Source organism: Apus apus, chromosome 2 (assembly GCF_020740795.1).
Source record: "Apus apus isolate bApuApu2 chromosome 2, bApuApu2.pri.cur, whole genome shotgun sequence".
Taxonomy (NCBI): Eukaryota; Metazoa; Chordata; class Aves; order Apodiformes; family Apodidae; genus Apus; species Apus apus.
The window spans coordinates 61246616-61273046 of NC_067283.1; the positions used below are offsets into that span (position 1 = coordinate 61246616).

General features: G+C 43.9%; 1 protein-coding gene across 2 annotated transcripts in view; it reads left to right on the forward strand.

Annotated features, from left to right (window-relative positions):
- The first annotated feature begins 350 nt into the window (after positions 1-350).
- KIAA0319 (KIAA0319 ortholog) overlaps positions 351-26431 on the forward strand; it is a 48296-nt gene continuing 22215 nt past the window's right edge. For both annotated transcript variants that reach the window (XM_051609943.1, XM_051609945.1), the window contains exons 1-4: positions 351-388; positions 15165-15326; positions 21241-22013; positions 25246-25429. In XM_051609943.1, coding sequence (XP_051465903.1) covers positions 15278-15326; positions 21241-22013; positions 25246-25429 — 1006 coding nt within the window. In that variant the 5' untranslated portion in view covers positions 351-388; positions 15165-15277. The remainder of the gene's footprint in view (positions 389-15164; positions 15327-21240; positions 22014-25245; positions 25430-26431) is intronic.

The following is a 26431-nucleotide window of genomic DNA, read 5'->3' on the forward strand; positions in this document are numbered from 1 at the left end:
GAAGGGGGAAGGGGAGGGGGGCCCCGCCATTTGCTGTCCCGGTGGCTCGGCACCTCTCCCGCACCGCCTCACCTTGCCGCCGGCACGAAGCCCCCTCGCTCCCTCTCTCGGGATGGAGCCGGACGCACCTGGCCTCCCCGCCTAAGCACCCCGCCCGCGGGCGGGCCTCCCCCGCGCCGGGGCGGCGACCGGCGACGCGCAGCCCAGGGGTCGGCGGGCAGCGATCCTGCGCGGAAGGCGGCGGCGGCGGCCGCCCCCGGGAGCGGGACGGCGGGACGGCGCCTGCTCCTGAGTCAGCAGCAGCGCTGGGAGAGCGGCCGGGCGGGAGGCAGCTCGGGAGGAAGGGGCGGTGGGGCCCCCGCCGGCTCCGGCCCCCCGCCGCCCTCAGGTAGGCTCTTCGCCCAGGCCGGGGCGCGGCCGCAGGTGCCGGCGCGGGTAGGGAAGGGGTGGGAGGCGGGAGTCGGCGCTGCCCCGCTCCCCGTCTGGCGACCGACCCTCCCCCGCCCGGCCCCACGGCGAGGAGCTGGGGCCCGCGGGGCAGCGCAGCCCGGCGCCGCCTCGCAGGGCGCTGTGCGGGGCCCCGGGGCAGGGCTGCCCGGCGGCGAGTCCGGGTGCTGAGGGGACCGCGGTGGCCGCGACCCGGGATTCAGGGAGTTTCCCCCTCCTTCCCGCGCCTGTCTTGCGTGTGGCCAGGCGTGCGTCGTGTTCGTGTGCAGCCTGTGAGGCCGGGCGTGCGGGGGGGCAGCGATCGGTGGGCTGTGTCGGGGAAACGCGCGTGTGTTTTGGTGCTTAATGTGCAGAGAAGTTGAGTTACATACATCTCTAGTTGTGGGCACCTCAGTTCAAGAGATCTCGAGGTGCTGGAGCGAGGACAGAGGAGGGCAACAGTGCTGGTGAAAGGCCTAGAGAATAAATCTTCTGAGGAACGCTTGAAGGAGCTGGGAATGTTTAGCCTGAGGAAGAGGAGGCTGAGGGGAGACCTCATCAGTCTCTACAGCTACCTGAAAGGACATTGTAGAGAGGTTGGTGCTGGTCTCCTCTCACAGGTAATTAGCGACAGAACAAGAGGGAATGGCATCAAGCTGCAACAGGGCAGGTTTGGACTGGACATTAGGAAAACAAAATTCGCAGAAAGAGTGGTCAGACACTGGAATAGGCTGCCCAGGGAGGTGATTGAGTCACCATCCCTGGAGGTGTTTAAGGGTCGTTTGGATGTGGTGTTGGTGGACATGGTTTAGGGGAGGACTTTGTAGAGCAGGGATGATGGTTGGACTCGGTGATCCCAAGGGTCTTTTCCATCCTGAATGGTTCTGTGGTTCTATGTATAAAAATAGATGTTTATCTGTAAATTTCTATATGAATAAAGAATTTTGATGGGATATTTGCTAAATGTGAATGTGCATTTAGGTATATCTGATCCGAGCTCAGAAATCAGAGCTTTATGTTGTCCCCCATGTGAATGTGTGCATATATGTATATATGTATATTTGAATATTGCTGTATGCAAGAATGTAAGAATATCAGTGAGCTGCAATTCAGTCAGTTCTAATGAGCTAAGTGAGTGAAGAAGTTTTGGTAACCTGGAGGTCCTGTAGTTTAGTTCATCTTTGCATACAGTGACCCCTCCCTCTGTTGGTTTTGGATGCTGTCTGAGCAGGCTGCCAATTCAGTGGTGTGGAGATGGGGGATGCCTTTTGTGCATATGGTCTGCCTTTCTGCAGTCCTGTAACGTTGCCTTCAATTCTGAGGCCAGACCCGGGTCCTGTTCCCTGGGGAGTAACATGCTCCAGTGCCTCCTGTAATTGTGTCCCAAGCCTCCTGTGCTGAACTGCACCTGTGAATTGCAATGTTTACTAAAGGTGTATCTGCAACGAGTCAGGGCTGTCTGTCTCAAGACCTGATCCAGGCTGCCTCAGTCTGATAGAGGTTGTGTCATGTGCTTCTGATCGTGTCTGAAGTAAATAGGAATTGGGTCCTCTTTGCAACTAAAACAGGTGCATCCTCAAAACCTCCCGTGAGATCCTAAGATAGTCACTGCTGATTTTAAAGACCATGAATTAGTGAAAATGCAATGAAGTCTCTAGTCAATAAGCATAATAACATTTTGAATAATGTAAATTGCATTGTAATGGTGAGCAAATGGCTCCCTTTTTTTTTTTTTCTTCTCAAACTATTGAAGAGGGCAGTTTTCACTTGGAAGTTGTTCTTCTCCAAAACGTGACTGGATGGAAACAGCTGCTCAAGTGCAGCAGCCTTCCTGCCTGTGTCTGTTCAAAACTGCCGTTTTCCACCTTGCATCTTCTTGCTCTGTTAGTAATTTAGCAGCAACTCATCTGTGAAAGAATGAGTGTTTATTTCATTCTAGCCCACGTTGCCACGGTGCTGAATGGGGTTTCATATTTGGTCTGTCCACACAATAAAGCTAGGCAAGTGTTAAGAGAGAACTAGAAGGACATGAAAATACATGAGTAAGCAATGGAATAGTTTGGGCTTTTTTGTTCTAAGAAGGAGGAAGATGATGTAGCAAATAAAAAGGGGAAAAAGCCCACAGAACTCACCTAAACCAAAATTCTCCATTGTCTTTACTTATGTACAGAGAAAACTTGATAGGAAGTCCTTGAAGTGCAGTGAGACTGTAATTTTAATGTGTTCGCTGGTTTGCTCCAAGCCCTGGGTTCCAGTAACCCATGCTGGATACGAGCCAGTGAGCTCCATGATTCCACCTGAGAGTAAAGCAAATTGTGCTGTTGATGAGAAACCAAGGTGTAAAAAGATAGCTGACACCATGGCTCTCTCCCTACTGGCTGTGGGGTTAAAGACCTTAAGCCAGAGGAACTCAGGAGCTCACAGAGATCATTTTCTGTAGTTCCACTTCCATGTTTTATTCCTACCATTACAAGGAAGCTTTTCTTCCCCACATCTCGTGAGCTAGAGATGCGATGCCACTTCTGTGTCCATTGGCACAGAATGCTTGCGTTTGAATGCACTCATACTGCTTCTTTGGTCAGGTAGCAGGCAGGAGATAGGAGCCTGTGGCTTGTATCCTCCTACCAGAGAGAGTAGGGATGAAAAGTGGGGAGAAATCACACTCATACTTGGTATTCATTGGGAATTGATGTGGGTTTTACTGGGTTTTGAACTGGCTTTTGTGGCGTTTTTAATTGTTTATTACCAATCTTTCAAAAATTTCTTCCTGTCAGAACTAAAGGCTTCTCCAAAGGAAGAGCTGTCTCTCCATCTTGAATGGTTGCAGGGATGGTGCATCTACCCTCTTTGATGGTCTGTTGCTCTTCTCTGCGTGCTGCCAGGGTGGGTCTGGCTTCACCTGCACCCACCCACTTGGAAGCTGAGGTGAGAGCTCACTGAGGAGAGCTACCCCCAACTGCCTCTCTCATCCTCAGACTGAAAATAAGCCACCTCCATGCCCCAATAAGCTGGGTGGCCTCCAGTGCAGCACAACAGTCTCTGGCACTTTGGTGGTGTCCAGGGGTTGCTGGTGATCTCTGATCCTCTGATGGTCTCTGGCAGGCTCCAGCAGACTCCTGGTCCTACAGTAGTGCTGGCCAGAAGTTGTCAGCCCCTCTCCTTGCCTCTTCCCCAGCTCTCAGGGCAGAGGAGATGCTCACTGTCTTGAGGGGTGGGGTGGGAAAGCAGAGCTCAGAATCACAGAATCCTAGGGGTTGGGAGGGACCTTGAAAGATCATCTAGTCCAGCCCTCCTGCCAGAGCAGGGTGTCATTGGTGTCTTGACAGCCAGGAGGTCTTTGTGATGAGCCTACTAGATGTCAGTGTGTCTAGCCTCAGCTGCAGGGGTTGCTGGGGGCTGGCTGTGTGGAGGATCCCTTAGAGCACCCAGCGGCCTTGCGGTGCTTTGGGCACCCTCTTGTTGCAGGCATCTCAGTGGTGGTGGTACAGTGCCCCATCTACGTGGCTGGAGAGAAATCTACCTGCATGGGCTTTTCCTGCTCTTGAGGTGGATCCACCTCCATTGGCTGTTGCTCTTCGGCAGGGGATGAATCCATCTGCTTGGGCTCCTTGCCTTTCTGTGGTGCGTTGACCTTCATGGGCTGGACATTACTGCTGGTGTGAGCCCCAGCCATTGCTTGCCTGCCATCTCTGCTGTTGCTCTTGTCAGCCAGCTTCCATTTTTTAGGACATGGAGGCATCCTCAGTGGTTCCAATAACAACTTCTTGCACTCACTTCCCTTCTCTGGACCCTCCTCTACCCAGCATTTTGAACTTCTGGGTGAGCTATGGGCCAGTGCTGGGTGCTCACTGGCTAGCAGATGCCTGGTGACATGGGCCCGTTCCAGGTCACCATTTTGCTTGCCAGAGAGACAGGCTGTCTTGTGCCAGGCCTGGGATCCCCTCAGTAGGGGAGGGCATCCATTACCCTCCAGTCACTTGACTCTCTTCAAGTGACATTGTCCCGACACCTGACGAGCAGAGAGAGGCAAAGGGGAGGAGAAGGTCTGGTGTCCTCTGGGCTTCTGTGCAGGGCCAGTGCAAGGAGTCCCTTGTAGGACCGTTGAGGCCATTGGGACCTGGAACAGGGGTTTGCAGTCTGGGGACAGGAAGGTCCATGGAGGATTGCTATCCCCTGGTAGTTCTTGTCTCAGCTACCAAAGGGGTAGTTGAAGATGAAGCCAGACCCACCCTGGCATTGCACAAAGAATAGCTGCAGGTCAGACATGACTCTAGACAAGTACACAAGACCAATTGGATCTTGGCTACAGGCTCTTCAGGAGAGTGCTTAGGGTGAAGGGTGTGTAGGTACTTCTCCCCCATCAGTTGATCCTGTGGGCCTCAAGCAGTGTAAAAGTGGTTGAGAGCACAACATGAGTTAAAGAGTAAAGGCAGATGTTTTTTGTTCATCTACAGTGACTAAATGACAAACAGTCTGCAAACAGAAATCTTGCTGACTGTGTTGAAAGAATGAAAACTAAGCTGGCTATGAAGGTGTTTCTGGTGATTGTTTGCTGTGCTGGTGCTGTCATCGTGCCAGCAGATCCTGACGTGCCCCTTTTTCTTGTGTCATTCAAGTCTTGTGCTTTCATTGCTTGTATAGACACCAGTGGCGATACTGACTTTGGAGCTACCCACTGGTGTCATGAGGGAAGGTGTAATATCTCTGCTATTTACTTATTTCCTTTGTCCCTTTGGTTCGTGGTGTTTTGTCAAGGCCCCTGTGCAGACCACATCTTTAGAGGATGTCTTTTCTTTGGGTTAGATTAGTGCAGGTGGGGAGGAGGTGCTGATGAACGCTTTAATTTTCATGTAAGGAAAACCCTTCTGGATCATGGGTATCTGAGGACACTTTTTCTATATTCATACTATACTTGTTGCCATGATACCACATGACCAGGAGTAATATAGAGGTAGCCTTAGCTCTGAATGGTCAGAGGGCAGATTGTCTCTAGGACATTTCCTTGGCCTGAGTTGGTAGGCAGGTTATCTTTACTGGAAAATGTTCTGATATAACCATGTTTGTGAATACTGAGCCTAGTGCAACTGTGGCTCTCAGGAGGAGACTGATTCAAGGGCATGTCTGCCTCTATCACTTTGATATATTTGATAGACTGCAGAGGTATAATCCTCCTTCCTTTTTCATCAGATTGCATTTTCATTTCTTGCATACAATTTTAGGTTATGCATTTTTTAAAGACTGATATTTTCTCTCTTGAGTCAAATTATTTAATAAATCACTCAGGACAATTACGGTGTGGATGAATTAACTGGTTCTTCATGGTTAATTCATGAGCCATGGTGGTTGTTCATTAACTGGTGGTTCTTCATTAACTTTTTCCTGAATACAAAACTGGGTTTGGGTAGTTGGGAATAAACAAGATGATGATATTGCAGAAGTACCAGGGGGATCTCTGACTTCAGGGGGAGCCCTTCAGACTCTTTCCAGCTGTGCCTTCTAAGGTGTTGAATGAAGTAGGCTTGCTGTGGGTTTCTTCACATAGTGGTTGTATGGACTTTGCTTTTGGATTTTCCTTTAAGAGACATGTGATGATGCTTTATGTTTGCTAGTTTTGGTAGTGTTACTAAATGTATATCCTTAATAGGAAATTGGTGATTAGAGGTGGCGTTGTAATCAAGTGCTGTATATCAAGCAGTCTCCAATTTCAATGCTGTAGAGGAAACACAGAACCACTGTAATGGATATTTTATCCATGGGGAGAAATCCTACTGGCAGGTGGTTAGCTTTCAATTTATGTCACAAAGTGTCTTCCTGTACAAATGTATAATCTGATTTAACTGCAGATAGAGTTGCTTTTCCATTTAAGTACTTTTATCACTTTCTTAATGGTGCCAGGGTATGACTGTTGAGTATTTTTTAGGATTATGTGACTTTGCACCGAGCAGATATGAATTCAGTCAATCTAGTTGGGGGTAATACGAATGTGGTTAACCTGATGCCAGTTTTCAGCTAGTTAATCTTGATGAAGGGGCAGTTTTGTGGTTGCTTCATGTCCTGAAGCATTTTCCTTGATAAATATGTTCTCTGTACAGTTCAGTAACTGTTCTGCATGTGGAACAAGGAGTTCCATTGATTAAATAAATTATAATGGGACCTTCTATGGGGTCTTTACCCTGCTAGGGAGGGATGGATTTCTCCTGTCTAAAAGAGGCAGGAGAATCTTTGGAAGCAGGCTGGCCAGCTCCATGAGGCATACTTTAAACTGAGGGACTCAGGAGATGGGATCCAAAACAGCAGTGCTGTGCCACCATAACCAATTGGGGTATAAGCCAGGGCAAGCAGAGCAGTGAAAAATGTTCTTTAGCTGCCTCCCTAAATGTGAATCAAAAAACCGAACAGTGTATGTATACTAATGCACACAGCAAAGCAAACAGGAGGAGCTGGAAGTCTACACCCAGTTAGAAAGTTATGATGGAAATTGTCACTTGGGAGACTATAAGGATGTTGTTAGGGTATGTAGGAAGGCAACAAGAAAGGCTAAAGCCCTCTTAGAACTTACACTGGCAAAGGAAGTAAAGGAGAACAAAAAGAGCTTCTTCAAATATATCAGTAGTAAAAGGAAGAATAGGGAAAATATGGGCCCACTGCTGAATGAGGTGGGAGCCCTGGTAACAGAATGCAGAGAAAGCAGAGTTGCTGAATGCCTTCTTTGCTTCAATCTTTATTAAGACCAGCCCTTATGAGCTTCAGACCCTGCATATAGGAGAGAAAGCCTGGATGAGGGAAGACTCTCCACTAGTCAATGAAGAGTGGGTCAGAGATCAGTTATGTAAATTGAATGTGCACAAGTCCATGGGCCCTGATGAGATGTACCCGTGAGTGTTGAGAGAGCTGGCTGATGTTATTGCTCTGACACTCTCCATCATTTTCAAAAGATCATGGCAAGCAGGAGAGGTGCCTGAGGACTGGAAGAAGGCCAATGTCACTCCAGTCTTCAAAAAGAGCAAGAAGGAAGATTTAGGAAATTATGGACCAGTCGGCCTCACCGCCATTCCTGGAAAAATGATGGAGCGGCTCATTTTGGAGGTCGTCTCTAAGCACATGGAAGAGAAGAAGGTTATCAGGAGTAGTCAGCATGGATTTACCATGCTTTCTTTGCAGCAGTAAGAGAAATAAATAATTTTTTTTTCTTCTTTTTCTTTTTTTTTTCTGAAGGTTAGGACTTTTTAAGCAATTACTGTAGTTCAGGAAATTACACATAAGGAAAGTTGGTTGAAATCCTAAGAACTGCAGTACAACAATGATTTGGATCAATTAATAGTTACTTTTTACTTGTAAGAGCTTACAGTCTGAGTGGAGAAAAAAATACTCTTAGTTTCAACCCAGTTCTATAGTAAAGCTATTGTTGTAGTTTTAGTAGATTTGCTATAGTAATTTTTAAACTTGAACAAGTGCAAAATAAATAAATTCTTGTGTTCTGTGCACTTGTATGATCCATCTTAAACTATTTACAAGCTCTAGTGGGCATGCTGGTTTTTCTGGGCTGATACTTGGACTCGCTGGTTTTAGAGGTATATTCCAACCATGATTATTCTGTGTGATTCTGTAAGTTATCTTTCTTCTAACTCACCTTATAATTTACTCAAGTTTCTCCAGATGCATCAGGCCTCTCTTGCAGATTGTACCTGTGCCACAAAAGGATGTCTCGGTACCTAGTTGAGCCTGCAGTGCAGTTTGCTGTATTCATTGTGTTCTGTCTTAATGACACTTAAACTAAGAAGTGGATTGAGACCACACAACTATGTCAACTTCTTCCAGGCAGTCTGCTCAATCTGTTTTTCTATCCAAAGCTCAAAACTGATGTTATGTACACCCATTAGATAGCTGTTTTTTGTAATATGTTTTCCTGTTATAAAAATAGTTAAATACTGGAAGAATACAAAGAAATTCTGAAATACCCTTCATGGGAAGCTTAGGAACAGGTTATACAAAAATACGAAGGAGGATCTAAGGGTGCTTTACCTTGCTTTTGGACTGTGGAAAGGACAAGGTGTGTTTAATCTTGTTCTTCTGAGCTCTCCCTTTCCATATCTCACTTAATTTTCACTGCAGAGTAGGTACTTGATGATAGCAGAGAGAATTGATAAATGAGGCCATGTTCTTGTGAAAATGGAAAACTTAAGAAAACCAGAGTTTTTTTAGAGGAATTGTCCAGTAGTTTGCCCCTCTTCTGGGGGGAGATATTTCCATGTTCCTGGCCTGTCAGTGGGGAGTGGAGGTCTCAGATGTCTGGTGATCTCACTCTGTAGTACTAACTCTTACTGAGGTTAGCTTTTTGATTAGTGAGTACCCTCTCCCTGCTGGTCTGGATGACCTCAGTGCTATGCAAATGTCTGTATTGCAAAGTAAGTAGTAAAAAACCTGAGTTTTTTACTGACCTTTTTCCACTTACTATTATGTCATAACATGATGTAAATCCTGACACTAATAATAGTGGTTTAATATGTCAACAGAGCAGTTCTACCGTTCACTGAAGTTTTTAATTTTTTTTTTTCTTCCCTGTAAGTAATTCTTTGAACCATATACCCTTGCTAAGCATCTCACCTTTAGGATTTCCACTGTTGTTTGCTCTCTCCACAGCAGTTGTAATAAAGGCTACTTAAATCTTATAGAATGAAATAACTGTTTCTGTGAAGCACTGCTGTTTTATTTGTCCAGTTAGTGTCGCTTAGCAGCTGACAGAGCTGTGGGTGCCACAGGAACTAGTGGAGCACATAGTCTGTCCAGTATAACCTGGCAGGGTATTTTCAGATACTTGATTCATTGTTTTATCACCGTTAACTTGCTGCTTGTGCCCTGAACTGGACCAAGAAAATTGATTTAGAGTTGGGACATAAGGCAAATCTAGTGTCAGACTTCAATGAGACCTGTGGGAGCTCCTCTCAATAAAGCAGAGAGATATTTGCAATTATAGCTGTATTCTGTAGCTGCAATATCTTTCTATCAGTAGTCGTAGTTTTGTGTTTTCATAGGTATCTGTTAGAAAATTGTATGAGGGAGGAAGGTGATTTTGCACAGGTCATAAGCCTTGATGACTTTGTGATATCTTTCACATCTGCAGAAGGTCTTGAAAAATGTCCCCTTTATTTAGATGCCTAACCTGTTGCTGTTCTCATGTTTTGTGTTCATATAGTACTTGCTAATATTAGAACTCCTTATTGTCTGCACATGTATTGAGTTTTGTTTTTTGTGTTATTAGGGACAACTGCTACTCTAATGAAGTTTTAATTTTCTTTCTTCTGCAGCATTAATATAAGGTTACTGCTCAGCTGTTAACTAACTGATTCAGATATTAATGCAGGTACAATAGCTAATTAAAAAACTAATTTGAATTCTTCATGAGGAGTGGGTTTCCTGAAGGATTGTTTTGTATTATGTTTAGTAGTAACGTTGGTGTGCGTATATGCATGTGTGTAAATATATGTATAATGTATGTGTATAGACACTTCTCTTAAGTACAGGACCACCAAATTGGTGATGTGTTCATTTGTTCAGCCATCCTACTTTTCATAAGAGATGCTGTCTGTTCAAAAACGGGGTTTGCTTTAGCTGTGGCTTGAGTTTCAGATGCTGTTTCAGTATTTCTTTTGCCTAGCTAATGGCCAGAAGGGCAATGAGGTGAGAAGCCCCTGCTTGCCTTTCCCACCAATGCCAGTGTGGCTTGGGCCCACCATTCAGAGCCCTTGCTCTCCTGGGGGTTCTGCTGTCTGACATTGTTCTCTGGCTGCTTTCACAACCCCACTTGTTCCTGTGCTGTTCAGAGTAAGGCTACATATTTCTATATTTATATTTATATGTATAAATGATGCATACGTATTTTTATCATACCTGCCTATATACTTCTCAAGGCTGCCATCCCTCATCTAGCTAAGAGTGCAAGTCAGACTTGGACTGGTAACAGCCAAGAAAATCTGAAGTCATTATCAGCAGTGCTGTCTGCTCATGTTGTTACAAAAATAAAAGGCTGTGTGAAATCAGTGAAGGACAGAGATTCAGCTAGAAAATTAATCTTTTGGCCCTTGTTATTTTGAACTGCTGGAATCTCATGGCTGACCTTCTTAAATTTTAATGTCTCTTGTGATGAAACTTGCACTTGTGGGGAACAGTACATTATCATGGGGAAGATAAGAGGGGCATTGCATGCACACACTGCAGCAGTGTTTGCTGTCTTACTGGTTTGAGAAAACATGAAGTGTTTCTGGTGGTAATGTTCTTATCTGTGGATCAGAAGCTGTGCATAAGCTGTGTGTCTGAGCTTGATCCTAGTATCAGGAAAGCAAGCTAGTTATGCAGTGAATGCAAGCTCTTCTATTATTTGGATATTAAACATCAATAGATGTGTAGCCACAGAGTAGCATGGGAGGACACAATGCTGCTATTGTGCATTCACAGTATCCTCACATGGCGTGTCCCATAAGGAGTCAAAGTCTGGCATGTTGCAGCTTTGATAACACATTTTCTTAATTTAAATTAAATAAATTACTTTAAACTAAAAAAAGCTCCACAACTACTTGCACTGACTACTCGTGTTTCTGAACTCAGGACAAGTAATGCTACAAAGATCCAGTTTCTCAGTGTTTTTCTTAGTGTTGGTGGAAGTAATCATATGGGCTCCTCATTCAGATCTTATGTAGGGTATAGAAGCTGCTGCTTGTCACCTTTTAGTGGCAGTGAGATAGTAAAGTTAGCTTTGCAGAGGAGAAAGACCTACAAAATAAACAAAATTATGTTACTGCCTTCTGATCAGGTTTAATTCTGACCTTGTGATGTTCTGATACTGTGCCTGATGCATTTTTCCTTAGGCTAAAGGACTGAGAGTCTCTCTTAGGTATCTGGTCCATTTGACCGCTCCTGGAATTAGTGAGGGTTACAGCAAGTGCACAGTATCTCGGAGACCTTTAGTTTCAGTGATAAGCTCTTCTGCAAATCACAATTTATGGTGGCTAACAGCTTTTCCAGATCTAGATAGATTGCCATAGAAACAGGAAAAAGATTGTGTGAGATTATGATCTTACTATAAATATATCTCTCATTCCTCTCAGTATGCTGCGGTATTTGGGGGTGTATGTGTTAATAAGTTGGAAACAATCATTAGCTTGTCCATCTATCTATGTTCCTCTGCTTTCATTCTCAAAAGCAACATAAACATTCCAAAAACTGCTGAAAAATGAAGTTTATAAAAATTTTATGCTCTGTGTGGCTCTCTGGTTTAGTTTGAGTGTTCTGAAATAAAACATGAAATAAAAATAATCACTTTGGATGATGTGTTAGAATAAACGTGCAGGTGATCAGCATGGGCATGTATGCTAGTGTGTTCAGCTGCAAAGGCTTAAGAAATCATCTGTTGTCAACTGGATATCAATCACTGCCTGCATAGCTGAGAGCCAAGATAGATTCATCAAGGAAAAGTCGTGCTTGACCAACATCTTAATCATTTCATAATAGAAGTCTGGCTTGGTCAATGAGGGTAGAACAGTGGATATTGCCCAACTTTACTTCAGTAAGGTTTTTGACACTTCAGTAAGGTTTGTGTCTCATAACATCCTTGTAGAGAAGCTGTTGAAGTATGGGCTGGATAAGCAGACAGTGAGATGGATTGAAAGCTGGCTGAATGACTGTGACCAGAGGGTGATGGTCGGTGATACAAAGTCTATTTGGAGGCAGTAACTGGCAGTATACCCCAGGGATCAGTACTGGGTCCAGTCCCATTTAGCATCTTTGTTAGGGATCTGGATGGTGGGGAAGAGTGCACCCTCAGCAAGTTCACTAATGCCACAAAACTGGGAGGAGTGGCTGATAGACTTTAGGGTCATGTTGCTGTTCCGAGGAAGCTTGGTAGGTGAGAGTCCATTGAAGGTGCTTAAGGGACTGGAGCATCTCTTCTCTGAAGAAAAGCTGAGAGAGCAGGGGGCTGTTCAGCCTGAACAAAGAAGTCTTGGAGGGAATTCACTACAAATACCTGGAGTGAGACTATAAAGAAGATTGAGCCAGGTACTGCCCAGTGACAGGCCAAGAGGCAATGGGCACAAAGTGAAGCACAGGAGGTTCCCTCTTGTGCTAGTTTGGTGGGTTTTTTGGTAGTGGGAGAAAGGCCCCAGGGCTGGCTCTGGTAAGAAGCTGAGAAGCTCCCAGTGCTCCAAACCCAGCCAAGGAGCCATTAGAGGGACAATAGATGCACCTCAGCGATTAACATACGAAAGAACTGATAGAAGACCTGAGAAAGGCAAGCAGCAAGAGCTGAGCTGGACAGGCTGAGTGGTGGCAGTGGTTGGTGAGGAAGAAGGAGAAGAAGGTGCCCAAACAGAAGTTTCCCTACAAACCATGGCGAGATGGCAGCTGTCCCCTTGCATCCATGGAGGAACGTGGTGGAACATTCCCTGAAGGTGCCAGAAGGGGTGAACTTGGCCACTGGACTTGGATTTTGTGGCCAATGGACTCAGGTTTGCTGCCTGTGGACTCTGATTATGCAGCTTTGGAAGACCCCAGCGCCAGGGGAGGTGGCTGTTCCTGAAGCAGCCCCTGACTCTGTGGGAAGCCCAGGCTGGAGCAGCTCCGGACCTCGTGGGAAGGACTCATGAAGGAGAGGTTCATGGAGGACTCTCTCCCATGGGAGGGACCCCATGGGAAAGCAGGGCAGGGCTGTAAGGAATCCTTCTTCCTGAGGAGGAAGGAGCAGCAGGAACCACCAGCCTGTGAAGTGACTCTAAACCCCATCCCCTGTCCCCCTGTGCCGCTGGGGGGAAAGAGGGAGAGAAACCAGGAACAAAGGGATTTGGGCCCGGGAAGAAGGGAAGGGTGGGGTAATATATGCAAGCCCTGCTCTGTGTGTGTCTGTGTCCTGGGTGTGTGTGATTAGTGTGAAATGAAATTGTTATTTTCCCCCAAGTTGAGTCTGTTTTGCCTGGGACCTTCATCGGTGAAGAACCCTCTTTGTCCTCTCAACCCAGGAGCTTCTAGTTGGCCTTTGTCCTCCCCATCCTACATGTGTTGTGTGTGTGGCAGGGAGTTGAGTGAGCAGCCATGCGGCTGTTTCTTTGTTGTCATGTTAGGCCCAAACCATGACACCTCTGAACATGAGGAGACACTTTCTTACTGTGAGGGTGTTCAAGTGCTGGCACAGGCTGACCAAGGAGGTTGTAGGATCTCCATCTTTGGACATACTCAGACTTGGACATGGTCCTTGGCAGCCTTCTCCAAGTTGCTCTGATTGAGCAGTGGGGCCAGACAAGGTGACCTTCAGAAGTCTCTACGAACCTCAACCTTTCTGTGGATTGATTGTGTGTGTCTGCATAGTTCATTTCAGTGCAAAATGAAACAATTTCATTGGCAGCACCTTTACAGTGAAATAAAAAGACAGTGCTCCAGGTTGTGGGACCTTCAGGACTGGTTTAAATGCTCACTCTCCTATGCTGAAGTGCTCATTTCTGTTCAGTTGCTGATGATGCTGTACCCTGACAGTGCCCAGGGCTAAGCCTGTTCCAGTGGCTGCATTCTAAGCAGGACATTTAAAATTATTTGGCTTTAAAAAAAGAACTTTGGGGCTTTTTGTCTGTTACAAAACCAGGTTACTTTATAGTTGATGGAAGGGCAGAAGGGCAATTGGAGAATGCAAGACAGTGAAAAATGGCCCTGTTGCTGAAGATTTTGTATTATGGAAGTAGTACCTGGAAGCATCCAGACAATCTTTTCCTCTTTCAAAGGTGGAGCCTTACTAAGTTATTCCTGCTCACTACAGAGTAGCACAGCTACGTGTGTTTTGTCAGTAGTGCTTCCTGAGTGAACATCCTAACTGCAGATATAAAAATTACTGCCATACTAGAAGGAGTGTGGTGGTGGTGTGGGGGGTGTGTTGGGTTTTTTTGGTGACATTTATTATGATCAGAGATTATTTTTCTAGTTGTACAGCATATGAATAAATTGAGAGACCAGCTTACTCTTCAGTGTTTTGAGTGCCTTGTAGCTGCCTTAGGAAGGGAGCTTTTATTGATATTGGATAGAACAAAGGTCACAAAAGTTATGTTTCAAATAAATTTTCAGGGTTTTGGAAAGTTAGCAATAATCTTTTCTGGTTTTGCAGGGAGCTTGCCTGAAGCCTTTTCTTTTTATCCTTGGGAGTTGTTTTGAAATCTAATTTATTATTTTTTAATTTTTTTTTTTTTCTTGCTTGATGTTACGTGATATTTTGTTTATGTCTTGAGCAGAGTGAATTAGTGTCTGCACCACAGATTTGAGGAAAAGTTGTGAGATGCGAGTACTCTCTGCCAGGTTCTTCTAGATATTCCATGTGTGGAGAGTGTAATGTTGAATAGCATGTTTGCTTATTTGGAGATATGTAATGTGACACAGGATTTCTGATTTAGTGGAGCAATACAAAATATACTGAAATCACAATACAAATACACTACAGTACACTGGGCAAAATATAGCAATGACAGCTTACAGTTCAGTCACGATACCAATGTGATTTTCATTACCAGTCTCTATAATAAGCTCACTGTCATGACACTGGGTGTCCCCTCTCACTGGGGAGGCACATGTGGGTTGAAACCAACTCAAGCCCATTGCTCTCCTCAAAATAATTGTATTAGTTGTCTGCATGGAACCAGTCTATTGGCTTTTACTGTGACATTCTAATTAGTGCTCATCTGACCTATTTTTTCCTATGCTGTCTGTTGCAGTGCTTCATGGCCACAGCAGGGTACTAAGCAATATTAGAGGAAATCATCGTTAAGACACATAATTTCCACGCAGCTGGTTGGAAAAGCAGTTGCCACTGCCTTCCTGGTGCAGCATGGCATTTGGACTTGGTGTTCTCTGCCTATTACTATGGACGATAACAGGTAGGAGTTTACTTCTTGTGTATCTGAGTCACACAGAACAAGTGAACCAAATGCTCCTGAAATGTGTATGCCAGTGTGAACGAAATGGGAATAAGGCAAGAGCTGGAAAATGGAAAATGTTGTGACTCAATGCAGAAGTTTCTTGTAAGGTGGAGCTTCGTAAGTGGCAGTTTATTGCAGTGTAGGAAGGCAGTTGTGAGTAGCTGTTTGGAGCCAATTTCAATACGGCTGTTTCAGGGGAGTTGCACGGGGCAAGAGGGGGTGGTGGGAGAGTTCAAAGAGTTTTCCTTCTGTTTCAGCAATTTAGGAATGATGTATTATTGCATGTTTTCTAAGCTGCCTATTTTTTTCTGAAGTATTATAAGCTGGTTGATTTACAAGAAGCGTAAATGCATTTGTTTACATCTCTCACTTCATCATCCCCTCTACAGACATGTATTTCCTTTCAAAAGCCACAGGAAAGTCCTGTAAGTTTCTGCTTCAGGCACAGAGGTGGGTAAATTATTTCCATAATCAGACAGATGAACAATGATAGTAATTCTTAATTACTGCCTCTCTGTCACAGGGAGACTTACTTGGATGCAGGCAGTTTTGACATGGCAACTACAGAACAATATATGTAAACGTGGAGTTTGTTTCTTTAAAAAACAGCATTTGTGGAGATACTGGCAGAATCTATATTAGCAGGATTTAAGAAAATAGTACTCAGTTGTCAGACTTTCATTTCCTGCAATATAAACAGGTTTGACTGTTTAATGAGGAAGAGCCTTGCTAATGTGCTAAGGCTTATATTGACTACTGAATTTGGGAATGTTGGATGAAGGGGTAGGGATAGGCATTAACTACAGCAGTGCTTGTAGCTGTTTTGAAGTAGTCCTCAAGATCATCCTGAGGATCTCATAGTGCCAAGCTTTTTGAGGAGACTGTGGAGCTGAGGTTTTAGTTGCTATGGTAATGATAAAGAAGCCTTTTGTAAATAAATAAAATGCTTTTCTGTGAGATACTGAGTACGTGCTGTAGGGTTAGAAAAAAACAACACAACTTCAATAGAAGGCAATAATGTGCAGTAAATACTGAATTTTTGCTGTAGAAAATGTCACAATTTTATGCTTTTGATAATGCTGTTAATTGTTAGCAGGCTAGAATATCCTCCATGTGCATAAAGAAAGTCTTTTTTTCATTCTTTAGTTGTAATTTTGCTACCCTGTCTTGATTTATCTGAGAACAAAACCATTATGCTCAGATTGCTGGCTGTATTCCAGTCTTCTCCCTGTATCTTGTGTCCTAGCACACTGTTTAGGGGCTAATACATTCTACTGTCAAGTATTATTTTAGTATAAATTGTAGCATTTATTTCCATCTTGATAACTTGCAGTATTTTCTCTCCAATTAATTTTAACTCTCTCTAAGCTACTGATTCCCAGGATGTGTTTGCTGAAATACATCAGTGGATGCTCACCTTTGTTAAGTCAAAAGGACTTTTATTTTTTGTATGCAGGCTTTAAAGTGAATTGCCTCAGGCTGAGAAAGTTGCTAGATGTTAATTCTGAAGTATTTCTCTGCACATGACCTTCTCTGTCTAAAGGCTACTTTTTCTTTAGAAAAAAAATTCATACCACTTGTTTTAATATAATGAGAAGGCTGACTTATTATAAGAAAGGCTTGACATTGCATCATTGAGAGAATAGAGAAATAGGCTTATTAGTGAATATCTTCAGAAGAATGTTGAAGAATATATCCTGGTTTGTCAAAAGAAATTGAGGTGAGCTACTCTGTCCTGTTTAGATTACATTTATTTGTTTGTTTGTTTTGTTTTTATTGTTGTGGCTTTAGCTAATAGTGTTTGACTGCTTTTCATTAATGTGGGGAGTTGACCTTGACTGCCTGACATATGCCAGCAAGTTGCTCTGTCACTCTGCCTTCTCAATAAGACAGGAGAGAAAAATATGATTAAAAGGTCATAGGTCAAGATCAGGACAGGGGAGGGAGATCACATACCAATTGCAGTTAAGAGCAAACCAGACTCGTTGTAGTCATTAGTTTAATTTATTGCCAGTTAAACATAAATCTAAAAACACCTTTTCCTCCACCTCTCCCTTCTTCCCAGTCTCAGCTTCACTCCCAGCTCTTCTAATTCCTTCCCCCCAGTGGCTCAGGGGGATGTGGAATGAGGGTTGCAATCAGTTCATAATGCTTCATCTCTGCTGCTCCTTCTTTTTCACGCTTGTTCCTGCTCCAACATGTGGTCCCTTCCATGGTATGCAGTCCTTCACAAACTGCTCCAGCATGAGTGCTTTCCATGGGGTGCAGTCCTTCAGGACTGGACTGCTGCAGTGTGGTTTCCTTGTGGGGTCATAGGTCCTGCCAGAAAACATGTTTCTGCATGGGCTCCTCTCCACGGGGTGACAACTTCACCTGCTCAGTTGTGGTGTCCTCCACAGGCTGCAGGTGAACATCTGCTCCACCATGGACCTCCATGGGCTCCAGGGACACATCCTGTCTCACCATGGTCTTTGCCACAGGCAAAGGTGCCTGGAGCAGCTCTTCCCTCTCCTTCTTCACTGACCTTGGTGTCTGCAGGGTGGTTTATCTTGCATTTTCTCGCTCCTCTGTCCTGGCTGTGGCTGTTGCACACTGGTTTTTACCCCTCTTAAATATGTCATCACAGAGGTGCTACCAGTGTCTCTGATTGGCTCAGCCTTGGCCAGCAGTGGTTTCCTCTTGGAACTGGGCTCTCCCTGACATGGGGCAGCTTCTGATTGTTCTCTCAGAGTCAAATTACCCCCACCCCTTAACTACCAAAAACTTGCCACATAAACCGAATACAATGGACAACAAATGCACCAAGATGTGAAAGAGTGGTAGCGTGCAGCTCAAAGAAGGGTGTGGGCATTCTCTCACTAAAAGAGGAAATAAATACCTTTAAAATGAAGCTATATTCCACAGTGTGACTGCTTATCAGGGTTTTGGTGGTAGGTATGGGGTTTTTGTTGTGTTTTTTTGTTGTTGTTGTTGTTTGGTGGTTGTTGTTGTTGTTTTTAGGGTAACCATCTTTCCTGACTAGGTGTCTGGATATGTCAGTATTGTCTTACCGTAGACATAACTAGATACAGCTAAAAGGAAGGGACCAGTTGGCTTACAGAACCTAATATATCATCTAGAAATACCTGATTAGATAGGATACTAGGAAAAAATTCTTAAGTGTGAGAGTGGTGAGACACTGGCACAGGTTGCCCAGAGAAGTTGTGGATGCCTCTTCCCTGGAGGTGTACAAGGCCAGGCTGGATGGGGCTTTAAGCAACCTGGTCTAGTGGGAGGTGGCCCTGCCCATGCAGGGGGGGTGGAGCTAGATGATCTTTAGGGTCTCTTTCAACCCAAACCATTCTGTGATTCTACTGAACTTTCAGGTTATTGATGGCTCAGGCACCAGAAGGCTTCCGGGGCTTGTAATAAAGGGAAGCAGTCTTTCTGCTGGTAGCCTGAATGGGTATGTCTGAAACAGCAAGTAGAATAGCATTATGCTGGGTTTTTTTGCCATTACTGCTCAGAGTATAAGGATGCTTCAATTTGTTTGTTCAGTTAACTGAAGGAAAACAGCTCTGCTGTGACCTCAGCACATGCTGGTTTAGCAGGCACAAATGTTACCGTGTGACCTTTCATGTGACACACTTTCAGTAAATTTTCTGTAAATTAGAGACCTCACTATCTCTTAACTTCAAGCCATTGCAGGATGGAGTTTCAATGAGGTGAAGGGAATGATGAAAGTAGACTAAATTCACTGTAACTAGATTTTCTGTATTTTTCATCTGAAGACAACTGATGGACACACTTTATGTCAGGCTGAAATAGCCTGCTAAATAGCTTGCTAAAAATTAATGCATTCTTGCCTACCTACTGCTAGAATTTAACTTTGATATTTGGATTATACTGTTAATTTGGCATCAACAGGGAAATACTTTTCTCACTGTACAGCAATTCTGAAGCTTAATGTTTTTTTTTTCATTCCTTATTGGGGTGAAACCAAGGCCTTCTGACATTTGAAAAGGGTGTAGCTAAGGTCTGTGGCTCGGATGCTTCCTTGGGAGACTAGGTTCAAAGTCGTGCATTATCTTAGAAATATGCTGGACTTGTTTATCTCTTACGGCTGTTGAAACACCATTCATTTTGTGGGAGGTTGACTCTGCAGTGTGATAGCTGAGGTATCAAACAGGAAGTGGCAGAGTGAGATTGGAAGCTTTGTTTGACATCAGGCTGGGTAAGGACTTAAAGTTTGGGCTCAGGTTAGAGCTTTGAATTATTCCAATTAAGTAAGTCTGTCTCTAAGACAAAAATTTTTTTCTGAACAAATTATTTTCTGAACAAGTAATTAAACTTTTAAGTTTCTTTTAACAGGTTGGTCACTTTCTCCCTCAGGCGTGAAGTAAAGAAGGGAAAGTATGAAAACAGCCCTCAAATGAGCTTTTTGACCCACCTTAATAACGTTGTTCCTGAAGTATTGATTGTAATGTGTTGCTACTAACCTGATGTTGCACATTCACACACAGTCATGTTTCTATATTAACATACTAAAGGTCTGTGTCTCATCTTCCTGCTGACTTACAGGATTAACTGAATAGATATGGGTTGAAAAAGGACAGAATGGTTAAATGGGCTGCCTGACTCCTATACTTCATTTTAACCCAGAACTGTGCTGGTTTCCGTGTCCTAAGTTGTGCAGACAACTTAAAGGAAAGACTTGTGGTGACTGAAAATTCAGAGTCTCTGCCAGGGGTTTCTGTTCTTGGAGGTGAAAGGGGCTGTCAAGGAAATATTTATGTACCATACAAAAGAAAAAAATACAGAAACATTGAGTACCTCCTGGTTACAGGTAAAGATCCTTCATGTCTGGGCTGTGTTAGGATAGATTGTTTTAAATTCATATTCCCTAGGATAGATTTTTCACTGAAAGTGTTAAGTGGAAGAGTAAACAGCATCCCAGCTCTGTGTGAAAGGGTAGCTGGAGTCAGAAAAATGGTACTTGAAGCTGTTTATCCCTTTTGTCAGTTTCCTGTTCAACTATACCTGTTTGCAAGTCACCGATCTCTTTAAAATTGTTTTTATGTTTTTTCTCACCCCAAATAGCCAGCTCTGGAAAACAGTCATAAAGTCTTGTCCTCTTCCTCAGTGCATGGTGCAATTTTTTTTGTTTGGTTTGGGTTTTTGCGTTGAACTTAACCTACTTTGCAATTCACCCAAGACAGTATAATGTCCCACAAGTATTTCAGTAGCTGTGTTCAGAACATATATTCTGAAGGAGTGTACAACCCAGAAGATGTGATGGGAACAGTAGTGTAATGGTTGAACACCGTACATGTGTAGGAGAATCTCTGCACCTCCATAGCTGTGTTATGGTCAGACCTAGCCCCTCATGCTGACCTGTACCTATTCGTAGATTTCATTTTTCCTGCCTATCAGCTCAACAGATTTGAGCTGGAATCCATTAATGAAGCTGCCTCTTTTTCTCCTGCCATATGCTATTGGGAATAATTTGGGTTTTGTTGCCAGAACTCAACTGCCAGTTGTCTGTTCTGGGAGTAATGTAGGTGCCCCATGATTTTTTTCCTGTTCCCTGCTCTCAAGAAGAGTATTGGCAATTCACTTTAATATATGTATTTGTATTTGTAACATGGGAGTAAGAGGTACATATCAAGATCCTACACTGGAAAATCCTTCAGAGTAGAAATACTACTGCAAAGGAATATGCTGAAAGAAAAAAAAAAAAAGTAGTGGTGACGTTGATGAAAGGAAGTTAGTTTATTTAAGCAAGATACCACCTGTCCGTATCTTGTCTCCTGTGATAAGCTATTTATGTCACAGTAAACTATATTATGGTTTGGTTGCAGTGTTGTGCCTTATGTTGGTGGTGTTGTTTCAGGTTCCAGTTGTGAGCAGTGCCGAGAAGGAGCGACGTACTCGGATGCAGTAATATCTCCCAACTTAGAAACTGCTAAAATTATGCGAGTTCCTCATGCTATGTCAGTGTCTGACTGCATCGCAGCATGTTGTGACCTCTCTGGTTGTGACTTGTCCTGGATGTTTGAACGACGCTGTTACATCGTCAACTGCCAACACAAAGAGAATTGTGAACCCAAACAAATTGAAACTGTAAAGTCCTATCTTACCTTTGTGGTGAGGCCTTCTCAGAGGCCAGCCTCACTGCTAGGATTTGGGCAAGTGATCCCAAGCATGGTCCACTCTGTGGGACTCCAGAATGAGCCATCTGAGGAAGTGAGTAGCTTGAAGGAGCTGTCGTTGCGTGGCAAGTATCCCAGTCCTGAGGAGATACCTGAATACATAGATGATTATAAAGAATTGGAGCAGGACCCCTTTCAGATGAGCATCAAACATGAGCAGAAGGCAAGCACGGATTATGCCGACTGGGGCCTGATAGTGGCAGGTGAAAACAGCTTCAACTCTTCAGTGGGTGATGATGGAGGTAACCAGGACAACTTTGCTGAAAAGAAAGAGGAGACTGGGAAGGTGGAAAGCCTTATCAATAAAAACAGCTCTGAACTGAGTTTTGTCACTGAGCACTCCATGGAGAGGTTGTCATCTCTCCCAGAGATTACACCATTCCCTGGGAAGACATCAGAAAGCAAAGCAGCTGTCCAACTTCTTGCACAACCTGGTGATGCTTTGCAGAAAGAGGTACGTGTGCCCCTCAGGAAGCAGGCAGAGTATGGTGAGGCCATTTTGAAATTGTTTTCTTTTTCAAATCAAATGAGTTTATAGTTTTATAATGCAACCCTAACACTTGAATGATTTTCAGTCCTGTTACAGGGTAGTAAAGGCTGAAGGGGAGAGCATTTTCTTGATAGGCAGATGAATCACTGAAGGACTCTTTCTGTCAGCTAGTAAGGAGCAGACCTCCTTTTGGGACACTGTGGGGTTTCCTTGGAAGTGTATGGGCTTGGACCTAGTGTACAGGAGTGTTAGGGTATTCTTCCCTTCTGACTCCTGGTGACTCATTAGAAGAAGTTAGCGGAGCAATACTAATGGACCCTCCAGTATTCACAGGCCAAGACCGGTAAATATAAGGTTCTCCATCATCAAAAGTAACCCTGTTCTAGGTGTTTCATGTTACTGATGCATAGTGGTGTTACAGATGTAATGGTGCTGAGCAAATATCTTAGAAATGCTTTTAAAACATGTAAGAGAGACAAGGCACATCAGGAGGGATGGTGGTGGGTTTGGACCATGATGTCTAGCAGAATAAAGTGGATACAATATTTGTGTTCTCAGGATCATTTTCTTGAGTCTGGCAGTAAGAAAAATAAGTTACATACTTAAAACCTAATTTAGATACTTAAGTAAGGTCCACCTGTTCTCTGTTTATGCCAACCATTTTGGTCAGTTGGGACTAAGGGGGCTTTAGTTCCTTAAGAACAGCATGCGATCAGTGGGGAACTTGAAATGCTATAAAGTCAGTGTTTACTGGATTTGACACACACCCCTGCTAAAGAGAAAAGAAAATTTAGCAGTGCTAGCTGGATTGCTCTTAATTCCATGAGGTTTTATAACCAGCAACTACCTATCTCTTACTGTAAAAATGATAATTTATTGTCATTACTTGGAAGAAAAATACATGTAAATAAGAAAGTTGCGTGATATCTGTGACAACTGAGGTTCTTGGAGGGAATGACTGAAATGGCAAAAGCATGTGTGGAGAACAGTGAGTCTTAAAATACAATTTAACTTGGATGTCATTGCAGCCTAGAAATGTGGCAGTTTCTGGGTTCAGCTTTGAGATCTTCTAGATATTCTGAAAACTTCTGGGGGTTCCTGGGGACCTCTGGGAGTACTGTGAGGAATATGAGAGGTTGCTGCAGCTGGAAGAGGACAGCTAGCAGAGGCTGGGGTCTCTAGCAGGTTCTCACGAGTTCTGTCAGCTGTTCTTGATTGAAGGGTGCCTTTGGGCTTTGTGCTCTAGTTGGTTGGCTTATGATCAGGGAGAATGATGGACCCTTTCAGCAGGTGTTAGGGGGAAGCCTAAGAGCTCAGGCTAGAGATGGCCATGAGCTAGCCAAGAGCTGGCAAGCCAGCTTTTGTGGGCAGCATTATGGTGCGTGTCTGCTCCAGACTGTCCGGTAAGGAAGAAGTAGATGAAGCCTTAATTCAACTGCATGGAGCCTCATATTCACAGCCCCTCATCCTCATGAGGGATTTAAGCCACCCCCAATACCTACGGGAAAAGCAAGAGAGCAAAGAAGAGGATGTGGAGAGGTTTCTGGAGTGCATTGATGGTAACTGCTTGACAGAAGTGATGGTGGAGCTGACAAGGAGAGAGGCTGTGCCAGACCTCACCCTTGCAGGCAAGGAGGGATTGGTCAGGGATGCAGCCATGAAGTCATGGCATTCAAGAGGGGTGGAATTAGTCAGAAAGCATGGTCACAGACATGCACATCAGGAGAGCAGACTTTGACCTGTTGTGGAATCTGCTTGGAGGAATCCGAACGGGAACTATCCTAGAGGTAAGTGGGGATCATGAGAGCTGGTTGCTTTTCAAGGATCTCCTCCTCCAGACTAGAGAGAGCCTGTGACTTTTAGGATTGACCAAGTTGTTCTGGAATGTATTGGCACACATGAGAAGAGATTAGAACTTGTCTCCAGGTGTATGGAAGAATATTTTATTTCAGATAATGTGCTGTTGCAATTTGTAAACTGAGTACTGCATCTGCAAGCAGAGTTGACAGTGGAACACTGGTTTTAAAAAGTAGCTACCATGCAGACTTTAAAACGAGCATAAATTAACACAGGAGTTAAAAATGGTAGAAACTATTATTTTCTATTAGTATGCAAAAAGTATGTATAAATGTATATACGAAAAGTGTGACACCACAGTACACTGTCCCTGGGGATAAAATTTAGAGAGTGACACAGTTATGATAGGGGGATTTAGGTTATGGTTGGACTTGATAATCTTCAAGGTCCCTTCCAACCAGGATGATTCTGTGATTCTACACTGTCCTGCACTAGAGTTGCAGTTAGTTCTAACAAAGGGCAGCAGTTGACCTGTTCTTAGGAAGTTCAAGTTAAGGAAACCCAGCCACCACCATACGAAGCTCATGTCCCAAGTTTATTTCCATTTGCTAGCATCTTTTAATCGCTGCCTGTGCTGTGTGCTGGAAATTTAAGCCATGAAAAGAGTCTGTATTAAGTCCATGCACCACCATGTTTGAGCAGTTTGGGCATGCAGTAAGACTTGAAGCTTGTCTCCTTTGTATTTTGCTGACAAATGAAAGCCACAGTAGTACTGTGCTAAGCTTTAGCCAATCATTAGATTCTCTGCTGACTGAGCTGCTTATGCCTTGTGCCTTGGAGAAGCCATACAACTTTGAGTTCACCTGAAGCATGTGGCAAACAGCTGAGCAGATGTGTTTCCATAAGTGATCATGTGAATAGATCTTTATGGAAACTGAGATTTTTCATCTTGCAGCGTTAATGATATATAATGCCAAGCCTACTTCGTAAATCTCTACTATCTCTACCAGATATAGTAGAGTGGTGCGTGGTGACTTGTTTCCATCTTTTGCCAAACTGTCTGGGACCAGAGGGGTGACCCCTGCAGCCAGTCTCCTGCCACCCAAACCCTTCTGGTTATGCCTAACACAAACTTCTGGCTTTAAACTGAATCTGAAACTTGGAAAATTATTAGCATTTCTTACAAAGCCTGATGGGGAAAAAAAAACAACAAAAAAACAAAACAACCCCACAGTCCTCCTTTGGCAGATATTCTGTATAAGAATAAAACCTCCTAGTAACACAGATCAGTAGGCTCACCCTATGTGCTATTTAAGAAGCAGCATACCTCTAAAACTAGAAATGGGAACAATTACTCGCTTATGACAACTGTTATGACAACATATAACTCATTTTTCAGACTGCTGCACCTTCCCCTTCTTCAGACAAACTGGATTTCTCCCCAGGTGTGTCAGAGAAAACCCAGACTCCCACAGTGGCCCCAGAGAATGTCACTGAAGGTGGCATCCTGCTACTTCCCACTGATACTGTGTCATCTGAGCCCATGCAACAATTCACACCGCCTTCTACTGCTGCTAAAGCAGGTAATGTTTCAACATAGTTGGAGATCTTAGGGGTATCTGGAGGTTGGACAGCAGGCATGGATGGCTTTACTACTGTCAGACTTCCAACCTGTTACTATTTATGAGATTGCTCTTTATCCAAATGCAACATCATCTTACTTTAAGCGTGTAGACCTACAGTAACACTGCAAATTCCAGGCCCCTTAGCCAATTACTTCTGAGGCAGAAGTATTGAGTCCACCATTAATGGGAAATTGTAACTCAAGCAAAGACAGAAAAGTAAAAAGCAGATATTAAAGAGGCTTTTTAAAATGGGTTACTTTTTATACTTGGTGTAAAATACTTGAGGCTGTCTGGAGTTTCAGAATAGTCTCTTCTGGTCATACTGTTATTTTTGTGTGATGCTTCAGAACATTGCTCTGTCTCAGAAACTCTTAAATAGGGTTTCTGCCAAAAAGAGATAACAGATATCATGCAGCAACATAGATGTGACCTGGGCTCAGCTCAGCTCTTAGTAGGGGAAGAGCATAGCCTGTAGTACAAGTGAACACGGCCTGCTCATCCTGGGGAAAAAAATAAATGCTGTAATTTCAAAACTGTGAGGAAGCTTGTCAAACTTCCAGCTGCAGACAAAACATTCCTGTTTTTAAAAGAATGTGTTTAGCCACTGTAGTTGTGTTAAACTCTGTGTGTATGTTAGAGTATCTCCTTTCTGCTGAGTTTCCCGCCTTTCTTTGCACCCTGACGAAGGATTAGAAGGACCACTAGAAGCAGAGAATCTCAGATGTGTGTTCTTCTACACTCCTGATATATTGAGGGATATGGAGAGCTTAAACCCTTTGCTTCCTGGTAGAGGAGTCTGGTTTGGGACCATCTTGGCACCTCCTGCCAAACTGTAAACTGCCAGCCGGGATAGTGGTAGGAAGTAGTAGGAACAGATGAGCTACCATCTCCTCTCCGAGGATCATCATTACCATTGAGTGTTGACTAGGCAGCTCTTCCTTCTCCTTCACAGGAGGAGGC